This window comes from Cynocephalus volans, chromosome 1, assembly GCF_027409185.1.
Source record: "Cynocephalus volans isolate mCynVol1 chromosome 1, mCynVol1.pri, whole genome shotgun sequence".
Classification (NCBI taxonomy): Eukaryota; Metazoa; Chordata; class Mammalia; order Dermoptera; family Cynocephalidae; genus Cynocephalus; species Cynocephalus volans.
In genome coordinates this window covers 193,377,554-193,403,615 of record NC_084460.1, presented here as the reverse complement: position 1 = coordinate 193,403,615, position 26,062 = coordinate 193,377,554, and the positions used below count along the sequence as shown (strand labels likewise).

Below are 26,062 nucleotides of genomic sequence, written 5' to 3'. Positions count from 1 at the left end.
AGGCAGGGTAGCAGCCTGGGGAAGGGTAGATCTGTGTGGGGATGGGTAGATCTAGTCCATTTCTGCTATGTTCTAAAAATGTGAGGGAGTCATCAGCTAAGTGTGAGGGTGAGGAAGGATCATTGGAGATGTGAAGAAAGAGAAGATAGCATGGAATCATCTTCTTAGGGAGTATGAGAATGAATTTATCTAAGGAAACATCACTCAGCAGTTTTAAAAATCTAAACAACAGATTTGAGTCTCAATTTATGTCTTTTTCCAGCTTCATGGTTGTGTAAAAAACTACATAAATCCTTTAGCCTAGTTTACCCATCAATACAATTAAAATAACAATTATTGAGAACATTTGCATAAAAGCCATGAGATGTCAGGTACCTTCATATACACCCTCCAATTTAATCTGTAAAATGGGAATAATTACAACTACTAGAAGACGAGTTATTTGTAGGAACTAGATATTTATATGAAAGGATATTGCAAACTGTGAAAAACTAGGCACTTAAAATATTTTGTAGTCATTATACTTGCCCATAAATCCTACCCCAACCTATTTAGTGTTTGATTGAGTCTTAAGACTTCTTCTGGTTTAATTCCTATATCTGAAGTTTGAAATTAAGTTTGTCTTTCTTTTAAAGCAAGACAAGATACTCAACCCGAGAAAGAGTGCCATTTTTTTTTTTTTTCTTTTTATGTGTTCTTAACATTCTTCAGGTTCGGGCATTTTCTGGAAATAAAATTAGGTATATATTTTAAGATGTCAAGTTTTCAATACACTCCTGCAGACCAACTGCAAAGTTGTTCCCTTTGCTTTGATACCTTCTGCATACACATCTTCATCTAAGCTCCAAGCATCCCAGTTCCAGCCCCACATTCTTATGCCAAGGATCTCAATGGCCTTGTGCATTTCCATGTCACCTTTCGTGCAAGGAGTTTAAAGCACTTGGCAAATATTATCACTGGAGTAATAATGATAGTTCCTTAGGTTTGTATAGCTTCAGCCCTCCCTGGAGCTTACCGTCTGCATTCATATTACCTGATTTACTTTCCCATCACCATACTGAAGCAAACATTAGTATTAGACTTACAGACAGGAAAACCAAAGTCTTGAAAGTTTACAGGCTCAGCTATATCATTTACTTTTAATGTCTTCCTTCCTAACTCTCCAGCTCTAGCAATCTTTTGAGGCCCATTGCAGCTTCTCTGCACCATGAAACCTTCCCTAATAATCACAGTAATGATTGATTCTGTTTCCTATCTACTTACATCACTGATTGACAGCCCATAAACTTTAGTACGACAGTCCAGTGGGAGGCAATATGGTATGATAGCATGGAAAAAAAAAAGAAAAACACATCAGAATAAAACTTGAGTAAACCCCAGCATTTGGTAGCTGTTATTTAAAATCTCTGAGCCTCCATTTCCTTCTTTGCAAAAATTACAGGGCTATTATGAAGGTTAAGGCTGGTTTATGCAAGGTTCCTTACTAACACAGTTCCTACCATGATTAGCACCTGATGAATTATAATTCCTGAGTTATAATCAAGATCTAGTTTATCATTTGCTAATTGATTCATGTGAATATGCTTTTCTCTCCTTGATAATAAGAAGATCCTGCAGAATATGACTGATGTCACATGATAGGAACAGAAATCTTAGGTTTGACTTAGCTTACTTTCATTTTTTCACGTTTTCTAATTAATATAGCCAAGCTACACATTGTCCTTTAGGTAATGCTTTAGCTTTGATGCAAAATCTTTTTTGTGTTGTTCAGCTCTAAATGTACTGCCATTTCTCTTATTATTGCTCCTTTAATCTGTGGTTTATTGTTAGTGGTTTACTGAGTCTCCAGATGTATAATTTTAAAAAATTATTATTTTGCTATATGTATTTCATTGTATTGCACTGTGATGAAATAATACATGTCTATATGTGGTCTATATTTGGAACTTATGAGGTCTCTTTTATGACATTATGCAGGGTATGTGTTTATAACTATTCCAAGTGTGCTGGAGAAGAATGGGTTTTCTTGGTCATACCGAGTTTACATGGTCACATTGCATAAAATGTTACCTGTGCATAGAACTCAGCACTTCATCTCTCTTCTCTTTCTTATATGAAAATATATATTGATGTATTGTTGTAAGTGGAAATCTGGAAATCTACCTGAGCTGTTTTAGAGAGATTTGCTTTAATGTCCAATGTACAATAGAATACAGAAAAATGAAGTAAACTGAGGGTAACAAGGCAGGGAGAAGTAACCACTATATATATGGTCCTTATATACATGGCTTCTTAATCCTCATTTGGGAAAAGCACATTATCTTCAGTGTTAAAGATGAGGAAACTGAAGAGACTTAGAAAAGATAAGTGCATTTCCTGAAGCCCTTAATTTATTCATCTGTGATGTTGGTATTTCAATCCAATTTTAACTGAATACAAAACATATATTCTTCCTCTGACTAAGTAGACAAATAAATAAGTAGGCACACATTAAATAAACTGTGGGTTTCTTGATTTTCAGTTTTGTTCTTCCTCTGCTATTTAATTTCCTCAGTCTTACAACCCTGGCAAGGAAGAGGCAGGGATGATCTCAAAGGGAGGTGTCCCACTGTCCTTTTCTGTTCACCAGCTCTGCTTGCCTTTCTCGTCAGTAACTCCACTCCTGACAGGTGAGACTGTGGACAGGTAGAAGAATCCAGGAGAAGACAGGGATGCCATATGGATTCAGAGATGGGGCACATGCCTCACTAGCTTGAATATTTCCACAGAAGCAGCCAGCACTTAGCAAGTGATTAGAGGTCACTTTGCAAATGGCAGGTACCCAGCCATTAAGCAAGAGGTCCCCTACCTTGCCTCAGTTTTTGTCATAAGAGACATTTTACTTAGACATAAATTGAAGATATAAGTTAGTTTTATATATGTACAAGGAAAGTTAAGCTTAAAAATCAGGAAAAAAAAAAGAAAAAAACCCTGCTGGTGGTGGGTGAGGATGGTTGTTGTGCTTGTTTTCATGACAGATGCATTAATGTGTGAGGAGTAAGTATCACTACTATCAACATTAGATAAATAGTATATGTATCTGTCATTTACTGTGCCAGCCACAGTGCTGAGCACTTTCCCCGCATCATTTCTCTTTACTATTACTTCAGTCCTTGAGGTAGGATTGCTCATTATCCCTGGCACCGATGGCGCATCTAGGTCCTCCATTCTTCTCACTTATCACAATTGTGCAGTATAAGTATTTAAGTAAATTAATTTGCATTATTGACTACCTCCCCCATAAGACTATATCCTCCAGGGAAAGGGCCTGTGTCTTCTTTCTCATAATTCCATCTTCAGTCCTTGTGCAATGCTTGCCACATGAGTATACACTCAAAAGTATTTTTGGGATAGTAAATCTGCTTTTACATACCTTAAAGTAGCAAGTAAGTGGCAGAACCAGTATATAATTGCAGGCCTGCCTGAGAATCTTAACTGCTACGATAAATTAGCATGTGCTTCCTTCTTGAGCAAGAACAACATACATGTTCCTCAAGACCAGTAAAGTGTCCTGTCCCCAAACAGTGCCCTCTGAAGACTCTGGTCCCATACAAGGTCATAGTACACTCCCGATCTCTATCTCTACTTCCTTTTTTATCAGGCTCTGTGATAATGCCTTCATTCTTCCCTGACTCTTGCCTTTTGGCTATGGATTCCTACAGAGGACATCATTCACCCTGCATCTTCATATCATCTAGCAACTAGACAGCACTGATGATTGTTGAGTAAATGAATGAGTGAGTGAATAAGTGAAGAGCCTGGGGTGAGTGCACCAGGAGATGTACAGTCAGTTGACCTTGGGTATTGAGTTGCATTTCCCATAGAGTGATGGATGGTACTGCACTGTCCTTTTCTCTCACATGGTCTACTGCAACCAAATGCCTGCATCTGTGTGATAGCTGCTTAGAATTAAATGAGGCTGCAGGATGATGTTGTTTAAATGTCTCTTCCATTGTGTGAAGGTTATAGGCCAGTAAGGAGAGGAAACCCATGCCCTTAAGAGGCTTGTAATAGAGGTCTCTTCTAAATGAGGAACTAACTTTGTTTGAAAACTCAAATGACAGACTCTTCACATTAAAAATAACCTTGGAAATTGTCCAGCCCAGTTCTGAACTTCTGCAGGAGTCTCTGTTTGTGTAACATCCCTGCAGAGGCTTGGAAATGCTCAGAAAATCTGATATTGCGACCTCATCAAGCACTCTCTTTCTCCTAAGAAAAAGTTTTAGTTATTTAATTGTTCCAAACTGAATTTTTCTTACAAGAAATTCTTCCCATCTGTTCTATTTCTATAGTTTACAACTATGCAAAAGAAGATGCATCCTTCTTCAGCAACTACCTGATGGCAATTTTGATCTTCCCCCAACCCACACTTTGTGTGTTTATCTTAGTACAGCACACCTTAGTACTTTCAGTACTTCTTATGTACTCATTTCAAATATCTTCCTAGACTTGTGCCCTCTTCTGATCATGCTCTATAGCTGCTCCCCTAAAAAGGAGCCACCGCCTGCAATGGACTGAGTGTATGTGTACCCCCCAAAATTATATGCTGCCACCCTAATCCCAATGTGATGGTATTTGAAGGTGGAACCTTTGGAAGGTAATTAGATTGTGAAAGTGAAGCCCTAATGATGGAACTAGTGTCCTTAAAATAAGAGACCAGAAAGCAGGGTTTGTCTTTTTGTACCATGTGATGAGAGAGGGAGAAGATGCTGTCTTTAAATCAGGCACTTTCCGAGAACCTGACTGTGCTGGCACCGTGATCTGGAACTTCCAACCTCCAATGTCCAGGAATGTGAGAAATAAATGCTGTTTAAGCCACCTAGTTTATGGTATTTGGTTATAGCAATCAAGATAAGACCCCCCACCCCTTACCCCCACCCCATGCACTGCAGTTGTGGCATGATAAAGATAAGTACAGAGCCCAACTAGACTGTCAGCTCTTCTGCGAGGGTCAGCACAGCCATGAGTAGACTGTTTTGAATACTATGCCCCACTGCTAATTTTCTTAAAATCCATTATTTCTAATGACAATTTGTTTGTTTGTTTGTTTTAACCCCTGAATTTATACCCCAAGATCAAAATTAGTAGAACAGGGACCAGTCTCAAGTTTCTTCCACAGCCCTCCTATCTTAGCCAGAGTATCCAAGAAAATAAAGTCTGAGTCCAAAACTTTTGGGGGGAATGAAATCCCAGGAAAGCACATTGTGTGAAAAAGGGAGGGAGGCAGAGAAAAGGGGAAAGCCATTATGAAAGGGTGAGATTCCACGTTGGCCACGTCTCCTCAAAGGCTTCAGAGTGGCTTCAGGAAGCTACTGCACTTTCTAACAGTGTGTTCAGGGAATGGAAGAGAAACATTTATCCACCAACTCCATCCTTTACTGATGTGTTAACTCCCCACACATTCAGTTGAGCGTTTATGAGCACAGACTTTAGCCTTAGGCTCTGTGCCACAGGAGCAAGCAGCAAGAGATGTGTGGCTTGGGTGTGAGCCAAGGTGCTGTCAGGTTATGGCTGAGTGGACTGGAGGTCTGGGGGAGCAGCTGCTGCAGAGAGGGACCGCTGGTCTGACATGGTGGCAGACATCGGAGCAGCAACCAGAACGTTGGGAGCTGCTCCAAGTGCTGCTGTGGCTACTGGAGCAGGGGAAGTACATTGCTCCCCAGGGACCTCTGAGTGCAGCCATCGCACTCACAGGGGTTCTACCCTCCCATGTTTAGCAAAAGCCTCAGCTTCTAAGAAGCTTAGGAAGCCAGCTTCAGGTCATGCATCAATTCCCTGGGAAGGCATTCATTCCCTGAACCTTTATTCAAGGCCAGGTGTTAGGGTTATACGGTCTCAAAGCATATACTTGTATATGTTTCATAATCATGTATAGATAAGAAGTGCAAATAGGGAGTTCAAAAATCTAATAAAATACTTTGCTTGAAAAAAATGCATTGCTAAATTTGGGAGAAAAGATTGTCTGCTGGCAATATTAATACAATTTACTGTCCTCCTTTCTTAATGCCAGTTTAAAAACATTCTGCAAGGGTTTTTTTTTTTTTTTTGATGTTGATTATTTACTAATAATAAGAACATAATGCTTAGTGCCTTTTTTACTCATTTAACATTTTTCACATAGTCCCTGGAATGGTTTATTAGACTATAGGTTGTGTCTCTTATCTCCTAAAATGTTTTTGATTCTGTTTTTCAAAGTAGGACCAGTTTTGTTTTTGTCATACAAAAGACATACATATATATTTAACAAGTGTGTTGACCATTCACATAATGAAGATTCTGGTATCAGTTGCTTTGAAACAAGAAACAAGGCACTTCTGCTTTCCACAAGTAGTAGAGATGTCAGTAGATGCAAAGAAGGATCTGCATATCCTTGTTTGTATGTTGCTGTTGTTGTTGTTTTTTGAAAGAATGTATAGAGCAATAACAACAAAAACACATGGATTATCCATGGATGTGAAATCCAACCCAGTGTCTCTTACAGATAAAAATCCAGAGGTGCCCCCTAAGCATGACGAAGTATAGCGAAAGGGGTGTAGACTTGATTCAATCTTCCTATTGAAAGTCTATGTGCTAGACTCTCTTCTTGGCTCCAGATAATCCAACTGCTGATAGTTAACTCTTAGATCCTTCTCTGCCTTCCTTTTTTTCTTTTGTAATTTTTGGCTTCTCATCTGCATCCTCTAACTGACCTGTCTACCAAACAGTTTGGTAGTTAACCCTGATGACTGACTTCTGACTTTCTAAATTTGGTTACATTTCTTCCTGCAATGCAGAAAGTGTTACTTTACAGTACAGGATTCTCTTCTAAAAAGTTGTCATAGCCCACCAGTCATTGCTTCTTTCAGTGGGCCACCACCTGCCAGTCCCAATCAGCTTATGATAAATAAGACCATGGAAGACAAAGGTAAACAGAGACACACTGAAGGATACAAAAGCAGAATATAGTTGGAGGCACCTAATGGAGTAGACTAAAACACCTGGGAGATACCCGTTGTTCTAGCCGCTGAAGCAAAAGCAGCAACATGTTGTGCTGCCTACCTTTCACCTACAGGAACAGAAAAAACACATTCAGATTTGCAGTAAATTAAATACTTTTCCTGTGATTAAACTCAAGAAGGAATTATTTGGTCAAACCCTTATATAAAAACATTCAGTGTCATAATGAGCAATGCTTTAAACAGTAGTTTTACATGAGATGTGTAAATGGTGTTACATAATATATAAAAATGAAGTTCACCAATATTTTTGCACAATAATCACCCTCCATAAAGGCACAGGACTAGAATTGAGACAATTCTAAGAAGATATTTCTGCAAGGGAGACAAAAAGTATTTGTGCTAGACATTGTTTCAGAAAACTGCTTGCTCCTATAATATTCTACGTTGTCCAATGGAAAAGTTAAATTTGAAGACAAACCAGCAAGGGTTTAAATTCTGGTTCTGCATATTAATAGAGATGTGGCTTTGGACAGTTATTAAACTCCACAGGTCTATATTTTCATCAATTAGATGAATATAGAAAAGGCTACCTCACAGAGAGTTCCAAGAAAATTAACTAAAATAATACATTTCTAGTGTGTATTAAACAATCCATTACATAAAATACACAACATTTGTTAAGAAGAATGTATAAAGAGTAAGATATTTCAGAAATTTTAGATATTAGACAATAAAATATTTAGATACATTAAGTAGAATAGGAAATATAGAAAATTTAAAATGGAAAGAAGATGGATTTTTTTTTTTTAATCTTTTTCGTGACCGGTAAGGGGATCGCAACCCTTGGCTTGGTGTCCCCCACACCACGCTCAGCCAGTGAGCATACGGGCCATCCCTATATAGGATCCGAACCCGCGGCGGGAGTGTCGCTGCACTCCCAGCGCCGCACTCTCCCGAGTGCGCCACGGGGTCGGCCCAAAGAAGACGGGTTTGATCATAAAAATGGATGGAATTGCTAAAGTCATCTTGGTGAATTCAACTTATTGACCTGCTCCCGTCACTTCGTACTTGGTGTAATCCAGGCAGTAAAAATAGAAGAAAGCAGACTCCCTCGCTCATTGCCCTCAGCAAATTCCCACTTGCACTGGGCAAGTGCTTATTTGTCAGTTTACTTGACACTTTTCTTTGCAACCTCTAAGTCTTTTGTTTTAACTCTTGTGAAGAAAACTCAAACAAGACCAGTGCCTGTCTTGTTAATACAGAGCACTTGCCATTGTTACCAAAAAGAGAATAGGTGAGACCAGGCACCAGGAATGACAGGTGAAAAAAGCAAGCAGTGAGTGATCAGATGCCACTGAGGCTGACAAAGGTGGGACAGGAGCATGAACAAAGGACACAGAGCAAGGTGACTTCTCCCATCTCTGCTCTGTGCCCAGGAAATTTAAATTGAGACATAAAGATATTTATCACGGGAATCTTTAAAAGGCCCAATTAGCATTTACTATACACCAAGACTGCTTACTGTGAAGAAATGTTAGCAGGAATGAAGAACTATAAAAACTGACAAGAAAAAGGTCAAATAATCTAAACAGGATAAAACGGTATATGCTCAGCAATTACCCCGATGATGGAAAGAAATGTCTTTGACTGCCTTTAAAAAGAAAACAGTTAAAAGATTGTTAATCCTTTAAACCAGTTGTCTTTACAAATCTCTGGGTATAGGCTAGTTAAATGCAATCTCTAAATAACTCAGTAAGTAAGTTCACAAAACCAAAATCTCTTCAGTGGAGACAGAGCTTTCATGCATTTTGATAGCCTCATTGGAAATTAAGACTGAGAATTATATCATAAAGAAGTAAAGCCGTATTGAAATTTATTCATACATCCCTGACATCCCTGTCAGAATCCCTAGTTCCTGCTCTGAATAATTTGTTCAGATATGTTTCCTAAGTATGGCATTTGAATAAATCTGAGTTTTAATTTGCATTTTGTTGTTCTTTGCCAAAAGAGAAAATGAAAGAAAAAAAGAGGGAGGGAGAGAGAGAAGAAAGGAAGGAGGGAGAACAGAACCCACAGCATGCTTTGGTCAGTTTATGTTGGCCACGTGGGTCTTTGGGAATTATGGAGAAGCACTTTTGGTTTAACATTCCTCAGAACTATTCCTTAAATATATGCAGCCATAGACAGACAGTTATGCATACTGACCCCAGGACACTCTTAAAGGTTGTTTAACTGTTTAGTTTTCTGTGTAAACAATTTCCAGATATTAGATTATTTTATTTTTCTGTTACATTTGTAATCTAGGAACTTTATTGTTAGTTTCCTACTATTTAATCTAGTAATAAGCATAGGAGAACCTCGATAAGTAAGCACAGGTTTTGTTAGATTCAAATCAGTACCTATTTACTGCTGTATATGTAGAGTAACATACGGAGAGACTCCCTGTAATGTGTCATGCAGCATCTTCAGATGTCACACTTCCCTTTAATTTCCAAATGACAATTAGCCAAGCCCCCATTTTCCATGGCTACCTTGACTCCTAAATATTTCTGACAGACGCTAAGGAATGCATATCTGCTTTTCAAATCCATCTTGGCTGTTGGCGCTTTGTCTCAGTTGGGATTCCTGGCCTTTTGCTACATCAGAATCTGTTTATTCAGGTCCTGCAAGTGCATATGCAGTCCCTCTCATAATTCTCTAAAGATTAGGTGAGACTTAGCTGTAGGGTTTGGAGATAAGGAGAAGGATTGGGAATGAGTAAAAGGAAATTACAATATAGAAAAGTTTCATACTGATTATGTGTTAAAAACACTAGACCAGTGCCTATTCAGCATCTTGTGCCAGGCTACTTTGCTGGGCATCTTTCTGCTTCAACCATCACAGGACACGCTGTTGCAGAGACCCACTAAACTGCCCCTTCAGGATACTTTATACCAGAGTTCCAAAACTCTAAAACCAAGAGTGTGTACTTCTCCCAACTTACTTACTCTATGGGCTGGTGAAACAGGGGCAGAACTCCGGCTCAGACTTGCTATGGGCTTAGCCTTTATTCAGGGCAGCTATATATCCCATGGTCTCAGGCTTCAGCTCACCCAGAGAGGCATGTGACTTTACTTGGCAAACCAAGAGGCCACTGAAGTGGTGTGTTTTATTTTCCAAAAAACAAGTGTGTAATTTCTCCCTATGTATGAATGGCAAAAACACTGCCAGCTTTGAGCTAGCAGTTTGTCCTGGCTTTTAACCACCAAGATATAAAATATTCAGGGTCATTTAGACAACCCCATTACACTATGTATGGGTTATCAGTTGCATTTTACACATTTCTGTACTTAATTGTCATAGCCATTATGTGCTTTCTCTAGCCATTAATAAAAAGAGGATAAAGAGAATGTAAACAGGAGAGACAGAAATGATCCATCACCGGACCAGCACCGCAAATGCAGATCCTGACAGACAGTGGCTCAGAACACTGTGGAAAGCTTAACCCATTTTGACCCCATCTTGACAAATGGCATATTGTCAACAAGGAGGAGAAGATAAGTAATGAACATGCAATGAGGATTTACTATAGGTAGGGACTTGCTAAGTAATTTACATGAACTTTGCCTTTCATCCTTGTAACAACCCTCTGATATGCCCAGTGTTGTTATTCCCATTTAACAGAGGAGGAAACTAAAGCAAAGAGGTAAAATGACTTGACTTGCCCAGGTCCCACTGTGATGAAGACAGGATTGCAGCTCCTCTGGTTGACCTTTGCCATTTTTGTGTGTCTTTCTGAGACACATATATCCCACTTGCATGCCCAAGGTATCTGTCAATCTCAAAACAGTCTCAGTATTCCATGAAATTGTCAGGGACTTATGTCATGTAAGTCTTTTACTTACTATATATTTTTAAACTCAGCAAAATACTTAATAAGATACTCTGAATCTTATCATGTGATAAATGCTGGGGGAAAAGAGTCTTCCAACAGTTAAATTCACTCAGGAAACATAGGATCTTACAGAGGAAGCAAACATGTCCACTGATAAAGCAAAGGAAGGAACAAAAATGGAAACAGAGAGTGCTGGGGCTGGGCTGTATGAAGTCACACATTAAGCACATGTTTAATGTATAATAAAGCGGATAGTCTGAAATCATTATTTAAACTTAAGAATGAAGCAAAGTATAAACAGGGCTTGAGTGTTCCTCCACGCAGCGAGGTACAAACACATTTATCCAGCATTAATCCTCTACATTCGATACGGAGCATGCAGACCTGCCTGGTATCTCCTCATGGGAGCAGCTGGAGGGGTGATTAATGCCAGCAGTGGAAGCACCCTTGCAAACTATTGGAGCAGGCTAATCAATTCACAGTTCTAGGGGATCATCTTTATTACTGTATAAGAAATGCATTAATAAATATGTTTTAAAAAACAAATGAAATGCAGGCTACAACAAGCATTGTTGTTTTCTTTGTTTCTTTTTAACAATTTGCCAATTTACAAATAGCTTGCTATTTTAAATATACTGTCAGAGTCTTGTTTTCAATTTTGTACTTTTCCTAATGAATAGCTGTCTCTAGATGCTCCAGAAAACCATGAAAATGAGCAAAAATTCACTGAATTTTTGAGTTGAGTAAAGTTACTGGTGATGTGAACTGGAGCTGTAGCTAGATCTTTGTATATATGGACATGATATCTCTGTTAACCTGTCAACAACAACAAGAACAATAATAATAATAATTATAACAAATGCATAATATACATTTGCGGTTAAATCCAGATTCACTGACATTTTGCTCCAGGCCTTTTTGTCTTGAACTGTATCAATCTGCACAGCAAAAGTCTGGTCCTAGACTAAAATATAAAGGATGGAGAGTCATACTTGGGCTACTGACCAGGAGTTAATGTTGGACAGCACTGCATCTTCTTGAGTCTCAGACTCCTTTGTTAGGACATCACTATGTTGAAACAAACAAACAAACAAATAAATAAAAATTTAAAAACCTCTCAGGAATTTTTGTATAAAAGAAAACTTGGATGATGCTCTCGTTGATAGGAGAGGTCAGAGGAGTTCTTTGACATTGAATCTGCATAGTGAGCAAGCTTTTTCTATATTGATTCTATAATTATTTAGTTCAGGTTGGCAATTCTAAAGACCTTCTGTCCCAGTCACTTTGGGCTGTTTAAAACTCGGTGGCTTTAAACACCAGTAATTTATTTGTCACGGATCAGGAGTCGGAGAAGTCCAAGATCAACATTCTGGAAGATACAGCGTCTGGGGACCTTTGCCTGGTGTGTAGATAGATGTCTTCTCTTTTTCCCTTCACATGGTGATGAGCCCTTTACCATGAAGAAAGAGAGAGGGTCAACTATCTTCCTCTTCTTATAGAGATATGAATCCCATCATGTGAGCTCTACCCTCATGAACTGATTACTTCCCAAAGGTACCACCTCCTAATATCATGACATTAGGGGTTAGATTTTCAGTATATGAATTTGGGGGGGGGGGAGGCAGAAAAGTTCAGTCTAACACCTTCTGCCAAATATTATTTTGGGGTCATTATCACTATTATGTGACTCCAGGAACTAATAAGTGTGTGAGCATCTAATATACATAATTCATTTTACACGGTATTATCTCCATTTAATAGATGAAGAAACTAAGATTCTTAAGATGATATGAATAATCTAAGGCTATGCTTTAGACAATGAATGGTCAGAGGTGATTTTCAAGGGTACCTCCCTTCAAAGCCCAGAGGCTTCATGCTGCATCATGAAAGCCAGTGATCCATTGACACATCTTAAGGGGAATCTAGTGATAGTGAAATAAAGAATGAAAAAGTCAGTATCTTTCTAGATACATTAAAAGAACACTGATATCAGCATTCACAGTTATCTTTAGTTCAAAGGAAATAGCTTCATGATAGAAGCTGCCTGGATTAGACCAATAGTTGACTTTTTTTGTGTGCTTAATAACTGAAAACAGGAAATTTTTGTTAGTGACATCCCCTCATTTCTTTGTACTGTGGTCGATCTAAAATTCCATTGAGTTCCTGGGAACAAATACGCATTTCTCACCTTCTGTGTGCTGCAGCTTTTGCAGATGTTAGGGGTACAGAATGAATCAGGGAGATGGTCTCCAAAGGGCTTGATGTCTAGAGAGAGAGACCACTGTAAACACAGTAGCCCTTCATTATCGATGGGGAATAAGACCCAGATCGCCAGCAGATGGCTGAAAACACAGATAGTACTGAACCTGATTGCCACCAATTGAAACACATTTCTGTCATGTCTTCCTTGCACAAATTTAATACTTTATTCATCTTAACTAAGCACTTATCACACACCAGGGCTGTAACAAATTTCTTTTTCCTTCTTCACAATTTCATGGGTGGAAGATCTGTTCTTACTGTAGATCTTAGCAAAATGAGCATAGGTTTTCTTCTTATGAAGTGAAGAACTTTCACCTTTTCACTTAAAGGAAGCACGTTACAGCTTCTCTGACATATGTGAATTGCCAGCATCACTACTCTTGCAATTTGGGGCCATGATGAAGTAAAACGATGGTTCCTTGAACACAAGTTCTACGATGCCATGGCAATCAGCCTGGTAACTGAGATAGCTACTAAGTGACTAACCCCCCGGGGGCGGGTAGTGTGTCATACAGCATGGATCCACTGGACAAAGGGATGATTCACATTCCAGGTGTAGCCATACAAGATTTCATCACACTACTCAGAACAATGGTCAATTTAAAAGTTATAAATTATTTATTTTTGGAATTTTTCATTTAAGATTTTTGGACCATAGTTGATTATGGGTAACTGAAACCATGGAAAGTAAAACCGTGAATGAAGGTGGACTAATGTGCATACATTCCAGACTTTTTGTTGATGTGTTGCTATGACAGAGGAGAGAATGGGGATAAACAAGGACAGCATCACCAGTTTAAAGCAAAGAGGTTTAAAGAGATTTGGAAGAGCACGGCAGAGAACATGCTTAAAGAATGAGTTCGCTGCTGTGTTTGAGGGAACCTCTAGAAGTTTGATGTGGCAGAAGGAGGAAGACGGTAAGGAATGAAAATGCAAGAGAAGGTATGAAAAGCAGAGTGTTTTATAGTCCCTACTAAGAATTTGCACTTGATCTTCAAGGCAGTGAACTCTTGTCAGATTGATTAGACAGGAGCAACATTGGAGGCAAAATGGTTATCTGGAGGCTGTTGCAGTAACTCAGGAAAAAGATGATGCAAGTGGTGGTGGAGACGGAGGGAGGTGAACCATATTCCAGGTATTTACTAAGGTTTTCATTTACTCGGTGCCAGACCTCAGAGTTTTCAGCAAACATCCAGAGATTCTGTCTCAATTCATTAGCCAAACTGGGATCAGAAATTAATTCTCATTAGCATGTAAAAATGTTTCTTCCTTTTTTTATTCTTTTTCCCACTGTGGTTCAAATGTCCCTTTTAAAAATGTGAATGTGCATTTTCCGTAGGAAGGGTCATTGCTTGAGCTACTAAAAATTTAACGGAAAAGCATCAAAAGTCAGCTAAGAGCAGAGATGGAAAAAGGCAGAAGAGAGAAGATCACAAGAAACTTGGCCTATTATATGGTTTTGCTAAAAGCTGATACTGGGCTTGCATCTTCTTTATAGAGTGCTAGTTTGAGATCCAGATGTCAGGAAAATGAATGAATAAAAAAGACAGATGATGTCTTCTTTCATGCCCCCCTTTACAGAGAGAACTTGCTATCTCTTCAAAGGTTCCCATTTGGGGAAGTTAAATTATTTTTGGAGAAAATCTAGTACATGTCAGGTGAGTTGGGGCTTATCTGATGGTGTATACCTTGATATCTGGAAGGGAGTCTGAAAAACTCTGGGGGGAGGGGAATAAGAGTGAGGACGTCCTCGAACATTTTAGTCACCAGCTGGTCCTCATAAAACCAGCACCAAGCTTAGCCTGCTCTATGGTCAATTAAATATGAAGGACAGCTAAAAGCATGCCCCCCAGTCTGTGGGTAGCTTGTGGAATTAGCAAGCTCTTGCTGATAGGCACAGAATGCCATCAAGGAAGAAATATGGACAGTATGTGCTGCCCACTAGCTCCTTTTGATAATTTTATCTTTAGTATCATTCCAATTCCTCCTTGAACTAATGACATTTCATTAAGAAAAATTCTTAAAACTCCTATCCTTTATTTTTCCATGAAAAGCTATGAACAGTAAATTCTACTATTTCACCACTATGTTCATATTTTTAAGGAGCCCTATTCCATCAAGATCCTCCCTGAAAAAATAGCAAGACTCTATAATAATAAAAATAAATTAGGGAATGAATGCTGTGCATTATTCCTTCATTCATTGAACAAATATTTATGGGTCACCTCTCCCGCTTGTGATTCTAAGAGAAGATTCTTCTCTCTTGAAGCTTAAAGAGTCATGGCTGAGAGACACACAAGTGAATATATAGATGTTAATTTGTCAGGTGGTGATAAGTGTAGGAAGGAAAATAAAGTAGGACAGGGAGGTAAATTGTGCTGGAGAGGAGAAAATAACTGACAATATCACCTGTTAGAGACATAACAATGCACACAAACACAGGAAGGGTTGACAAGCTTGACAGTCTTTCCATCCTGATTTTCATTTTTCTCTTTGCCCCAACGCTTTATCCTGAACACACTAGTTAGTCTCTTTCTAGCTCTGGGCTCAGTGCTTTCTGCAATATCTCTCTAACTCCAGGTTCTAAATAGAAGGCCAGGCCCTCCTGTTAACTCCCATGCTCTTAGTTCCGCAGTTTATCAGCGAGAGTTGAGAAAACTTTCTATTTATTTTTCAGAAGGGCAAAGAAATTGCTTCTTTCTGCTTTAGTGGAGTGTGAAAAGTCTGATTTTGCTAAGTGGGTATTTCAGTCTTTTCCAGGCATGCACCATATGGTGGGGCTGCCATACATTGCTGGTGTTATAGCTCTAGGCACAGAGATGGAAACATAAATATATGACATGTTGTCAACAGTCACTTTATTACCCCTTATACTTAACACAGCAGAAGTCACTCAAAATTCAGAACTTCAGAACAAATGTAGCAACATCCATGGAGGAATTTGGTGTCATATGCATACACTCATTTATTTAACAAACATTTATCTTTAGATGCATAACGCCTTAAAGAGTAATTAGTGGTCTAGATCATCCAAGCCAATGAGCCATAATGCCACAATTCTATTCAGCTCTGGGTTGATATACATGATTTCTATATGAGTTTGTCATATTTTATTTTCTACTAACAAATGACCCAGACACTTACAATAATTGTCATAAGGAAGCTGACAGACTACTTGTGTCCATAAGGTTCTTATTGGTTTAGGACGAATTTTGAGGCGCTTAATTGGGAAGCTTCTGTCCAATTCAGTGACGATTGGTTGTTAAAGCTTTAAATATGCAGAGGCCAATGGTCATTTGAGGGTCCTTCATTTGTGTTTTAACATAACTTTATCAAGGCTCTTTCCTGTTGCTATAACTCTTGACATTCAATGAACTCTATTTGTGCATAAGTTACTGATGGAAGAGTTTTAATGCGAATGGTTTACAGGGGTGCACTCTAGTTCATCAAACTAGGAAAATGATGAGGAAATGGGATATAGAAGTAATCATTTTGATTGGGGAAGTGGGAGTGAAAATCCAGATGCTTTGGGGCAAGGTGCTGGTCACTCTGAGGGCACTGGTGCCTCGATTGGTACAGGCACTTAATTGAAGACATCCACCCACAACCTTTGCAGGTTACTGAGTAACTTCTGCTGGCAGTGCTACTATTTCCCATCACTGGGAATAAAATGAGATGTATGTGATAGGTTAGGATGGGGTTCCAGCAGTGTGTTTGGATACTTTATATCTGATAAAATTTGCCGAAGAAATAAATTTAATATGGGTAAATTGATAACAAAGTGGCTAATATTAGGATATTACTTTGGATTTTACTTTCTGAAGTGGCTTCCCCAGGTTTCAGGAGAATTACTAACAGCTAAGTTCAGACAGGAAAACCAGGAGCAAAATGACAAGCTGACTACTGACTGCACAAGAGCATGTGCCATAAAGATGATGCCAGGGATGGGATGAAAATGAGGAAGCACCAGTAGCCAGTTAATTGTATTTCTACTGCCAGAGACAAAGGAGAAAACAAATACATCTTCAGTTCCAGTTCCGCTACAAGAACAGAGAGAGAACACAGATTTGATAGTAATTCCTAAGAAAAGGGAAAAGGACATTAACACAAGACTGTCAACAGCACAGCTCCACCTGAGTGGGCTGCATAAGCCCATGCCCACTCAACTGGGGGGTTGAGATCAGGTGGGAATGACAGTTTTTCTATGACTTTGCCTACATTGTTCCTTTAGTCTAGAGGTCATAACCAGGCAAAGGAGGCAGGGTTGGGAGTAGTGTGGAGCAGACTCCCCTTTTGCCAACTATTAATGTACAACTAGATTCTTATATAATAGTCAGGTTATGAATAGCCTTCTAGACTAATCAAAAAACAGTTCCTATGAAATGGCAAGTCAATACACCACATATGTACTTATCATGATATAGCAGGCACTGCACTACAATCATGGAACAGTAGGAAGAAAAAATAAAATAATTCAATAGTTTTATTCTACTTTTTACTACATAAAATCTATCCTTTTAGAATTTTTCTTAGCCAGCAATAGTGACCAGTGCCTACCACCTACCTCTCTCATTTCCTTTTTTTTTTTTTTTTAGTATTTTATCAGTATACAATGTACTTGATTTTCATGTCCCTTTACCAATTCCTCCCTCCCATCTCCCTCTCCCTCTTCCCACCCATCAACATCATATCTGTTCACTTAAGTTCAAGGAATTGTGATTGTTGTGTCTTCTTCCCTGCCCTCTGCATTTGTTAATTCCATAAATAAGTGAGAACATGTGGCCTTTCTCTTTCTGTGCCTGACTTATTTCACTTAATATAATTTTTCTAAGTCCATCCATGTTGCTGCAAATGGTAGTATTTCATTCTTTTTTATAGCAGAGTAGAATTCCATTGTGTAGATATACTACATTTTCCATATCTGCTCATTTGATGATGTACACTATCTGACTTTAAACTATACTACAAAGCTATAATAACCAAAACAGCGTGGTATTGGCATAAAAACAGACACACAGATCAATGGAATAGAATAGAGAATCCAGAAATTAACCCATACACCTAAAGCCATCTGATCCTTGACAAAGGCACCAAGTCTACACACTGGGGAAGAGACTGTCTCTTCAGCAAATGGTACTGGGAACACTGGATATCCATATGCAGGAGAATGAGACTAGACCCATACCTCTTACCATATACCAAAATCAACTCAAAATGGATTGAAGAATTAAATATACACCCTGAAACAATAAAACTCCTTAAAGAAAACATAGGTGAAACACTCCAGGAAGTAGGATTGGGCACAGACTTCATGAATATGACCCCCAAAGCACAGGCAACCAAAGGAAAAATAAACAAATGGGATTATATCAAACTAAAAAGCTTCTGCACAGCAAAAGAAACAATTAACAGAGTTAAAAGACAACCAACAGAGTGGGAGAAAATATTTGAAAAATATGCATCTGAAAAGGATTAATATTCAGAATATACAATGATCTCATTTCCTTTTTAAAATGCCTGTCTGAAATTCATTTCTGCACATAACCCTGAATAGCAGTTTGGAATACTGGAGCCTCAATGGGTTTATCAATTTTAGTTTTAATTCTGTTGTTTGCATGTTAATTACCCCTTCCCCATATCTTATTATTTGTATCTTCTTAAATAAAATAAAATGCATTTCTAATTAGTTCTGGGCTGCTAGTCCCTCCTGAGCTTTTATTTGCCTCTTTTTGGGAGTAGAGCCTTTTGAATGTCATTCAGAAAAATTAAGTATGATTGGCAAATGCCTGGCATGGAGCTTGAAGGGATTAACAGGTCATTGCTTCAGAATATACTCTCACACAGAGATATTTTTACAAATGTTTTTATTGTAACATTCTCTCTCTCTCTCTCCCCCCCGTCTCTCCCTCTCCACCCTTCCCCACCCCCATAAGAGCATTGCTTGTGTTGGCAAGAACCTATCAAGTGCAATGTCATTTGAATATGTATTAGATGTAAGATTCACAACTGGTCTGGATATTTTATTTTTACCATTTTCTTAATGAGTCAACTGAGATTCAGAAAAGTTACTTTTGTTCCTTTGCTCATTTCTTCACTCTGTCATTTAGCAAGTCTAATAACAATGTGAGCTAGGTTAACATGCTGTTTGTTAATCCACTGATTTTGAAACAAATTCACAGATTTGGCTTGAGTAACTGAAATCTATTTCAACATACCTTCAAGAAATATTGTGTTTCATGCACTGGGCTAGACATTGCAGTCTAAAATAAGATACAATCTATGTCCCCAGGGAATGACAGTCCAAGTGTCTTTCTGGGGATGACAGAGCAAATTAGCAACTTGTTAGGATTAGCACCCAAAGCTCATCTCTTTTCTCTCCCACTCTATTGTTCCTCCTAAAACATACCCTTAGGCAGCATGGTGTGTTTGGCAGAACACCAGATTTGAAATAGACTCTCCCTGAGAATTGCTGATATTCCCCATTAAGGTTGCTGATGTGAAATTTGGCTATTGTACCTATTATTTCTTGCATGGACTGCAGTTTGGTAAATTAATATCATCTGCCTAGTTGCACCTAGATGCTTGCAATCTCGCTGCCAGTAAAAGTCATCAGCATGGGTTGGCTGAATAGGGCATCTTCACTGAATCCAAATAAGTCACTCTGGGAACAGCTAACTCAACCTGTCCATTAGCTCCTGTCTTATCATCACAATTTCTGCCCACTCCATTACCTGCCTAACACAGTTGGGCAAGAGCATTAGCATGTTCATTGTGACCACAGGTTCTCCCATTCATAAGCCAGAATGGTGTTTAATGTCAAGGAAGCAGTGTTGAAGGGGAAGGAACTGAAAGCTGACTTTGACACTCTCCTTTCTTCTACCTCTTGCGTACTCTTCTCCATGACCAATCATGAATATGCTCCTACTGCAATCCCCTTCTATGTGTTTTATTTTATTTTATAATATTTAGCCCATATGTGATGGAAAGTTCTTTGAGAGAAAACATGGGAGAATGAGGTTTTCTTCAAAGAGCAAATGTCACTATCTCTGTGACCATTAGAAGAAACCTGACTTTTCTAAGCCTCAAGTTTTTAACTCCAAGGAAAGAAAGGCAAACTCTTACGCTGTGTTCCTGCATAGCGATAAAATCAATGAACACTATTTTTCTATAACCTTTTGAAAAAAAAAATCAATGAACAATTTTAAGAACCATATGCATGATATTTAGTAATAAAAATATTTATCTCATTACCACTGTATAAGGCCTGTGCCCAAACTCAGTATAATACTACTCGAGATGGGGATGGAGAAAGACCAAAACCATACAAAACCCAAACTACTGAGTAGTGCGTGTGATACTGGTGAGAACTGGACAGGGAAAGTGCTGATTTCACAATGTATTCATACCATTAACCTCTCTGAGTCCCAGGGTCTCACTGGTGAGGTGGGGACACAATATCAACTGACCACACAGTTGTAAAATGTATGGCAATTTCAGAAAAGTTAAATGTGTGTGCATGCATGTGTGTGAGGAATGCCTTCTTTAGAGAGGAAGTGGGCTAAAATTGTCCTTGATGACAAGTAGGACAAAGTGAATTAATATAAACAGAGTACTGGCATGGAGGAGACCCTTGAGAATGTAGCTAAGATAGTGGCCATGGCAATTATTTGGTTGCAGAAACTTGACTTTATTTACATACGGACTTGATAATCAGAATGAAATAAAAGAATCAGTGGATTTTATTCAGAATCTCTATAAGCTAGTCTAAATTTCTGATAATTTCTTGATTAATAAACTTGATTTAGGATTTAGGATCTCACTTAACCTGTCCCAAATTAAGTTTTCCCATCATTAAAATGAAGATAATACAAATCTCTTACCTAACAAAATCAAATGAATTGATGACTTGTCTTTGCAGTCATTTTCTGCCTCACATCATTAAAAAAGTACCGACCTGATTTCTATCATCAGACCTTAGTTCCGCCTGCTCTAGAACTTTATAAGTGCAGAATGATGCAGTATGTTCTCTGGCTCCTTCGGCTCATAATAATGTATTGTTAGTGGTATCAACACTCTGTCACTTTTTATTACTGAGTAGTATTCTAGTCTATTCATATTCTGAATGTAATTTACTATTTTTATTTTTATTTTTATTTTTTTAGCTTTTGGGGGTGGAAAATTAGATTTTTAATTTTATGTCTTTCTCTTAAGTAAAAAGAACTAAAGGCATAAATTTTCCTCTAAGATTTCTTTGGTTATGTTCCACAAATTTTGAGACAATGTTTTCATCATCATTTAACTCAAACACTTTTCTAACCCTAAACAATTTTCTGATTTTAATTTCTATTAAAATTTCTTCTTTGAGGGCAGATCCATGGCTCACTTGGGAGAGTGTGGTGCTGACAACACCAAGTCAAGGGTTAAAATCCCCTTACTGGTATATAAGGAACTCAAACAACTTTACAAGAAGAAAACAAGCAACCCAATTAAAAAATGGGCAAAACAGCTAAGTAGGCATTTCTCTAAGGAAGATATACAAATGGCCAACAGACATATGAAAAAATGCTCAACATCACTCAGCATCCGGGAAATGCAAATCAAAACCACATTGAGATACCATCTAACCCCAGTTAGGATGGCTAAAATCCAAAAGACTATGAACAATAAATGCTGGCGAGGCTGCGGAGAAAAAGGAACTCTCATACATTGTTGGTGGGACTACAAAATGGTGCAGCCTCTATGGAAAATGGTATGGAGGTTCCTTAAACAATTGCAAATAGATCTACCATACTACCCAGCCATCCCACTGTTGGGAATATACCCAGAGGAATGGAAATCATCAAGTCGAAGGTATACCTGTTCCCCAATGTTTATCGCAGCACTCTTTACAATAGCCAAGAGTTGGAACCAGCCCAAATGTCCATCATCAGATGAGTGGATACGGAAAATGTGGTACATCTACACAATGGAATACTACTCAGCTATAAAAACGAATGAAATACTGCCATTTGCAACAACATGGATGGACCTTGAGAGAATTATATTAGGTGAAACAAGTCAGGCACAGAAAGAGAAATACCACATGTTCTCACTTATTGGAGGGAGCTAAAAATTAATATATAAATTCACACACACACACAAACCGGGGGGTGGGGAAGAAGATATAACAACCACAATTATTTGAAGTTGATACAACAAGCAAACAGAAAGGACAATGTTGGGGGGGAGGGGGGGAGGGAGAAGGGAGGGAGGTTTTGGTGATGGGGAGCAATAATCAGCTACAATGTATATCGACAAAATAAAATTTAAAAATAAAAATAAAAAAAATAAAAAAAATAAAAATTTTAAAAAAAAATCCCCTTACTGGTCATCTTTTTTAAAAAGAAAAAAAAAATTCTTCTTTGACCAAGCGTTATTTATATGTGTTGATTAACTTCCAAATACTTCAGGTTTTTATAGATAATTTATTATTATAGATTTATAATTTAGTATAATCATGGTAAAAGAAACCTGTATGATTTCAATTGAGACTTTGCTGTACTGAAGATGCTCGCAGTGAAGGTGCCATGTGCACTTGAAAACAACGTAGAGTCTGCAGTTACTGAGTGGAGCATTCTATGGTTGTCAATTAAGTCAATTTTACTGGTCACATTGTTTGGACCTTTTATATCCTTTCTGATTTTTGCTCTCTTGTATAATTCCATTTATTATACTTCACATCCTTTATGTTTTTGTTGACATATGTTGACATATATTTCTACATGCATTATAAACATCACAATATATTATTTTTCATTTATGAATTAACTTTTAAAATATTTAAGAAAAGAAAGAAAAACAGTTTTTTAAAAAAATATTTATCCACATATTTCCCATTTGTGGGCTTTTCATTCCTTCCTATGCACTGAAAATTCTATCTGGTACTAATTTTTTCAGCTTACGGAACTTATTTTTTGGCATTTTTTGCAGTGGAGGTCTATCAGTAACAAATTAGCTCAGGTTTTGCTTAAATGAAACTGTTTATTTTTTTATTTTGTATTTGAAGTCTGTTCCTATTAGATATAGAAGGCTAGGTTGTCAGTTTCCTACTTTTAGTATATTTTGGTCTCTATTGTTTCTACTGAGAAGTCAGTTGTCATTCTTATTGATGCTTACAGGTTATGTTCAGCAACTGAGATGGCTTTGGGTAGAATGATGGTTTTAGTACATTTAATTGGGCCTTGGAATTCAAGCACTAGGAGACTAAGAAGACATTTTCTTGCTTTTCATCCTAGCCCACAAATTCCTGCTTTGCTAAGTGTCTGATTGTCTTTTATCTTCTGGTGAATTTGGTGAGGGACTTGTTGCAGCTTTGTTTAGTTTAGACTCAATCTGCATCTACCATTAAGTGCTTTTAAGGTGATTTTAGGCTGCTAGCTCCTGGAGGCCCTGTGATCACACACTGCAAACTTTGAGGTCTCATTACTGTGAGACCTCGAGTCTGCTTGGACTTAAAACTACAAACAATATGGCTATGGGATAGCAGGACTTTGAGACTGTGAGAATGCCATCATCAACTGAGAGACAGTGAGATGTAGAAGGACTGAATAAGTTGCTTGCCCAGTGTCATACAATCATGCCTGGATGCTGACTCCTTTAAGTGAGAATCGAGAATTCTTTCACATCAGAAGATACCATATATGAGTTAAGGATGAACTCATACAAAGTATTCCCAGGTCATAAAGTAAATCCTTTTATGTGGAATTATAAAATCAGAATTAAAATATTTTTCAATATGCAGGTACATTTAGCCTACCAATTACACAGAACTCATGAGGGAGCACCCAGTAGCCCTCAGTGTGGATAAGTTCCTGTTGCACATTTGGGTTCAATAGAAGATACTACAGACCCATGGACTTTACATGCCTGGGGAGATGGGATGTGGCACAACTAATCAATAGGAAATCCTGAGTGCTGAGTGGAATGTTCTCTAGTTAGGTTGTAGAAAAACATGATATGCCTTCACTCCATCCAAAACAATGAGAAATCACCAGGACACATCCTCTTTCTTCCTTCCACAAGTATAAAAGTGTTATGGATACAAGCAGATTTAAAAAGGACCAAACTCCACAGGGAGGAGTCATTTTTAGTTGAGCGAGGTAGGGAGGGAAGCTTCATACCTGTGCCAGTTGCTAAAGTTTTGAGCAGGGATGTGGAAGAGCCACCCCACCAAATAAAGTCATTCTTTGATTGGATGAAGAAAAAATGACCAAACCTTTGACACATCTGTAGGGTTATATGTTGGGTTTGAATCTCAAGAAATTCCTCTCCAACAAGTCATTCCCTTATACAAACATTTTGCTGCAGAAGTAGCTGCCAAATAGGAAATGAGCTTCTCCCTTCTTAATAAGCCACCTCGTGATGTATAACAATAGTCATATCAATTGTCTAATCTCAGAGCTATTAGTTAGTGGGTGTTTTGTGTGTAGCAGAAATGTCAGAGATTATTCAAGATTCACAGGTATTATAAACACACAATCAAGGTTAAGGTTGGGGTCTTTGAAAATGTATTCCATTAAATAGACAAAATCCTTTTATTTGGTGTTCACTTTGGCCATTTGAGAAAGCAATGAATTGTCTTTTTATTGATTAGCTTTGATTGCATATCAGCAAGCAGGCTTTATCTATGAATACTTGAAGCTGAAAGGAAGGCAGATGATGATTCATAATGAAGCAAGCAAATGTGTGCTAGCTGACATCCTATCTGAAAGAAGAGGTATGATGGGGATGATGAAAAAGTTCTGGGTGTGGATAGTGGTAGTCATTGCATAATAATATGAATGTGCTTAATGCCTTTGAATTATACAAGGATACTCCAGAAAGTTCATGCAAAAATAGAATTAAGATGCAATAGAAATATTTCCACGAAATTTTTGAAGTCCCCTAACATACTTTAAAGTAGTTAAAATTCTAAAGTCTATGTTATGCATATTTCACTCCAATTTAAAAAAAAATAAATTACATATTAGGTATAAACCTTTGGATTCCATCTGCAGAAAAAAAAAAAAAAATACCCCAATAATCATTCATCCAAATGAAAGCTATGAAGCTTAATGTTAGTGGAATTAACATCTTCTATGCTATGTTCCTTTGCTTAAACATTGCAAGAAAATATGAAAATGAACTACATATAAATCTGAGTTGCATTGTCTCCTTCCTGTAACAGTTAACAATGAAATAGTTGAAGTATGTGAGGCTGTAGAAAGAGCATGGGCTTTGGAATAGGACAACCTTCGAACTGAATCTCAGATCAATTACTAACCAGTTGGGTGATTTGGAGATTTTTTCCCCTTACCCCTTTCACTCTCTAGCCTTCAGTATTTTATCTGTAAACTGGTGATAATGATAACAGAAAGTGCTTAGCCTAGTGGCTGGCCTCAATTAATGGTAACAATTACTTCAGTAAAACCCTTTCCTTCTAAAAGAAGATTGTCGGTTATGTCCCATTTCACAGTGATTATGAACATTAGGAACATTTAACTGTTAAGGTTTTTAGGTGTCATATCTTATGACGTGCTAAGATTGCGTTATTCATAAATGTTGGCGGGGTGGTGGTAGGAGTTTCTTAGAGAATAATGTATGAAATTTCTGAAAAAAATAGCACACATGATGCAGAATTTTCACCCAATTCGGATTTTGTTTGAAATATCTGAGAAAATTAGGATTTCCCCCTGAAGACTTCATGGAGTAATGTATATGGATTTCCATTGATGTTCCATGGTATCACTACCTCACGGGGTCTCCTTTTTCTCTGCAGACCTTTGCGGGGAACATGAATGCCGACAGCGTGGTGCACCATAAGCTACTGCACTCAGTGAGGGCCCGGTTCATTCGCTTTGTGCCGCTGCAATGGAATCCAACTGGAAAGATTGGCATGAGGGTTGAGGTCTATGGATGTTCCTATAGTAAG

General features: G+C 38.1%; 1 protein-coding gene across 2 annotated transcripts in view; it reads left to right on the top strand.

The window, feature by feature from the left end:
* CNTNAP5 (contactin associated protein family member 5) overlaps positions 1–26,062 on the top strand; it is a 761,255-nt gene that overhangs the window by 300,397 nt on the left and 434,796 nt on the right. For both annotated transcript variants that reach the window (XM_063097434.1, XM_063097424.1), the window contains exon 4: positions 25,910–26,057. In XM_063097434.1, coding sequence (XP_062953504.1) covers positions 25,910–26,057 — 148 coding nt within the window. The remainder of the gene's footprint in view (positions 1–25,909; positions 26,058–26,062) is intronic.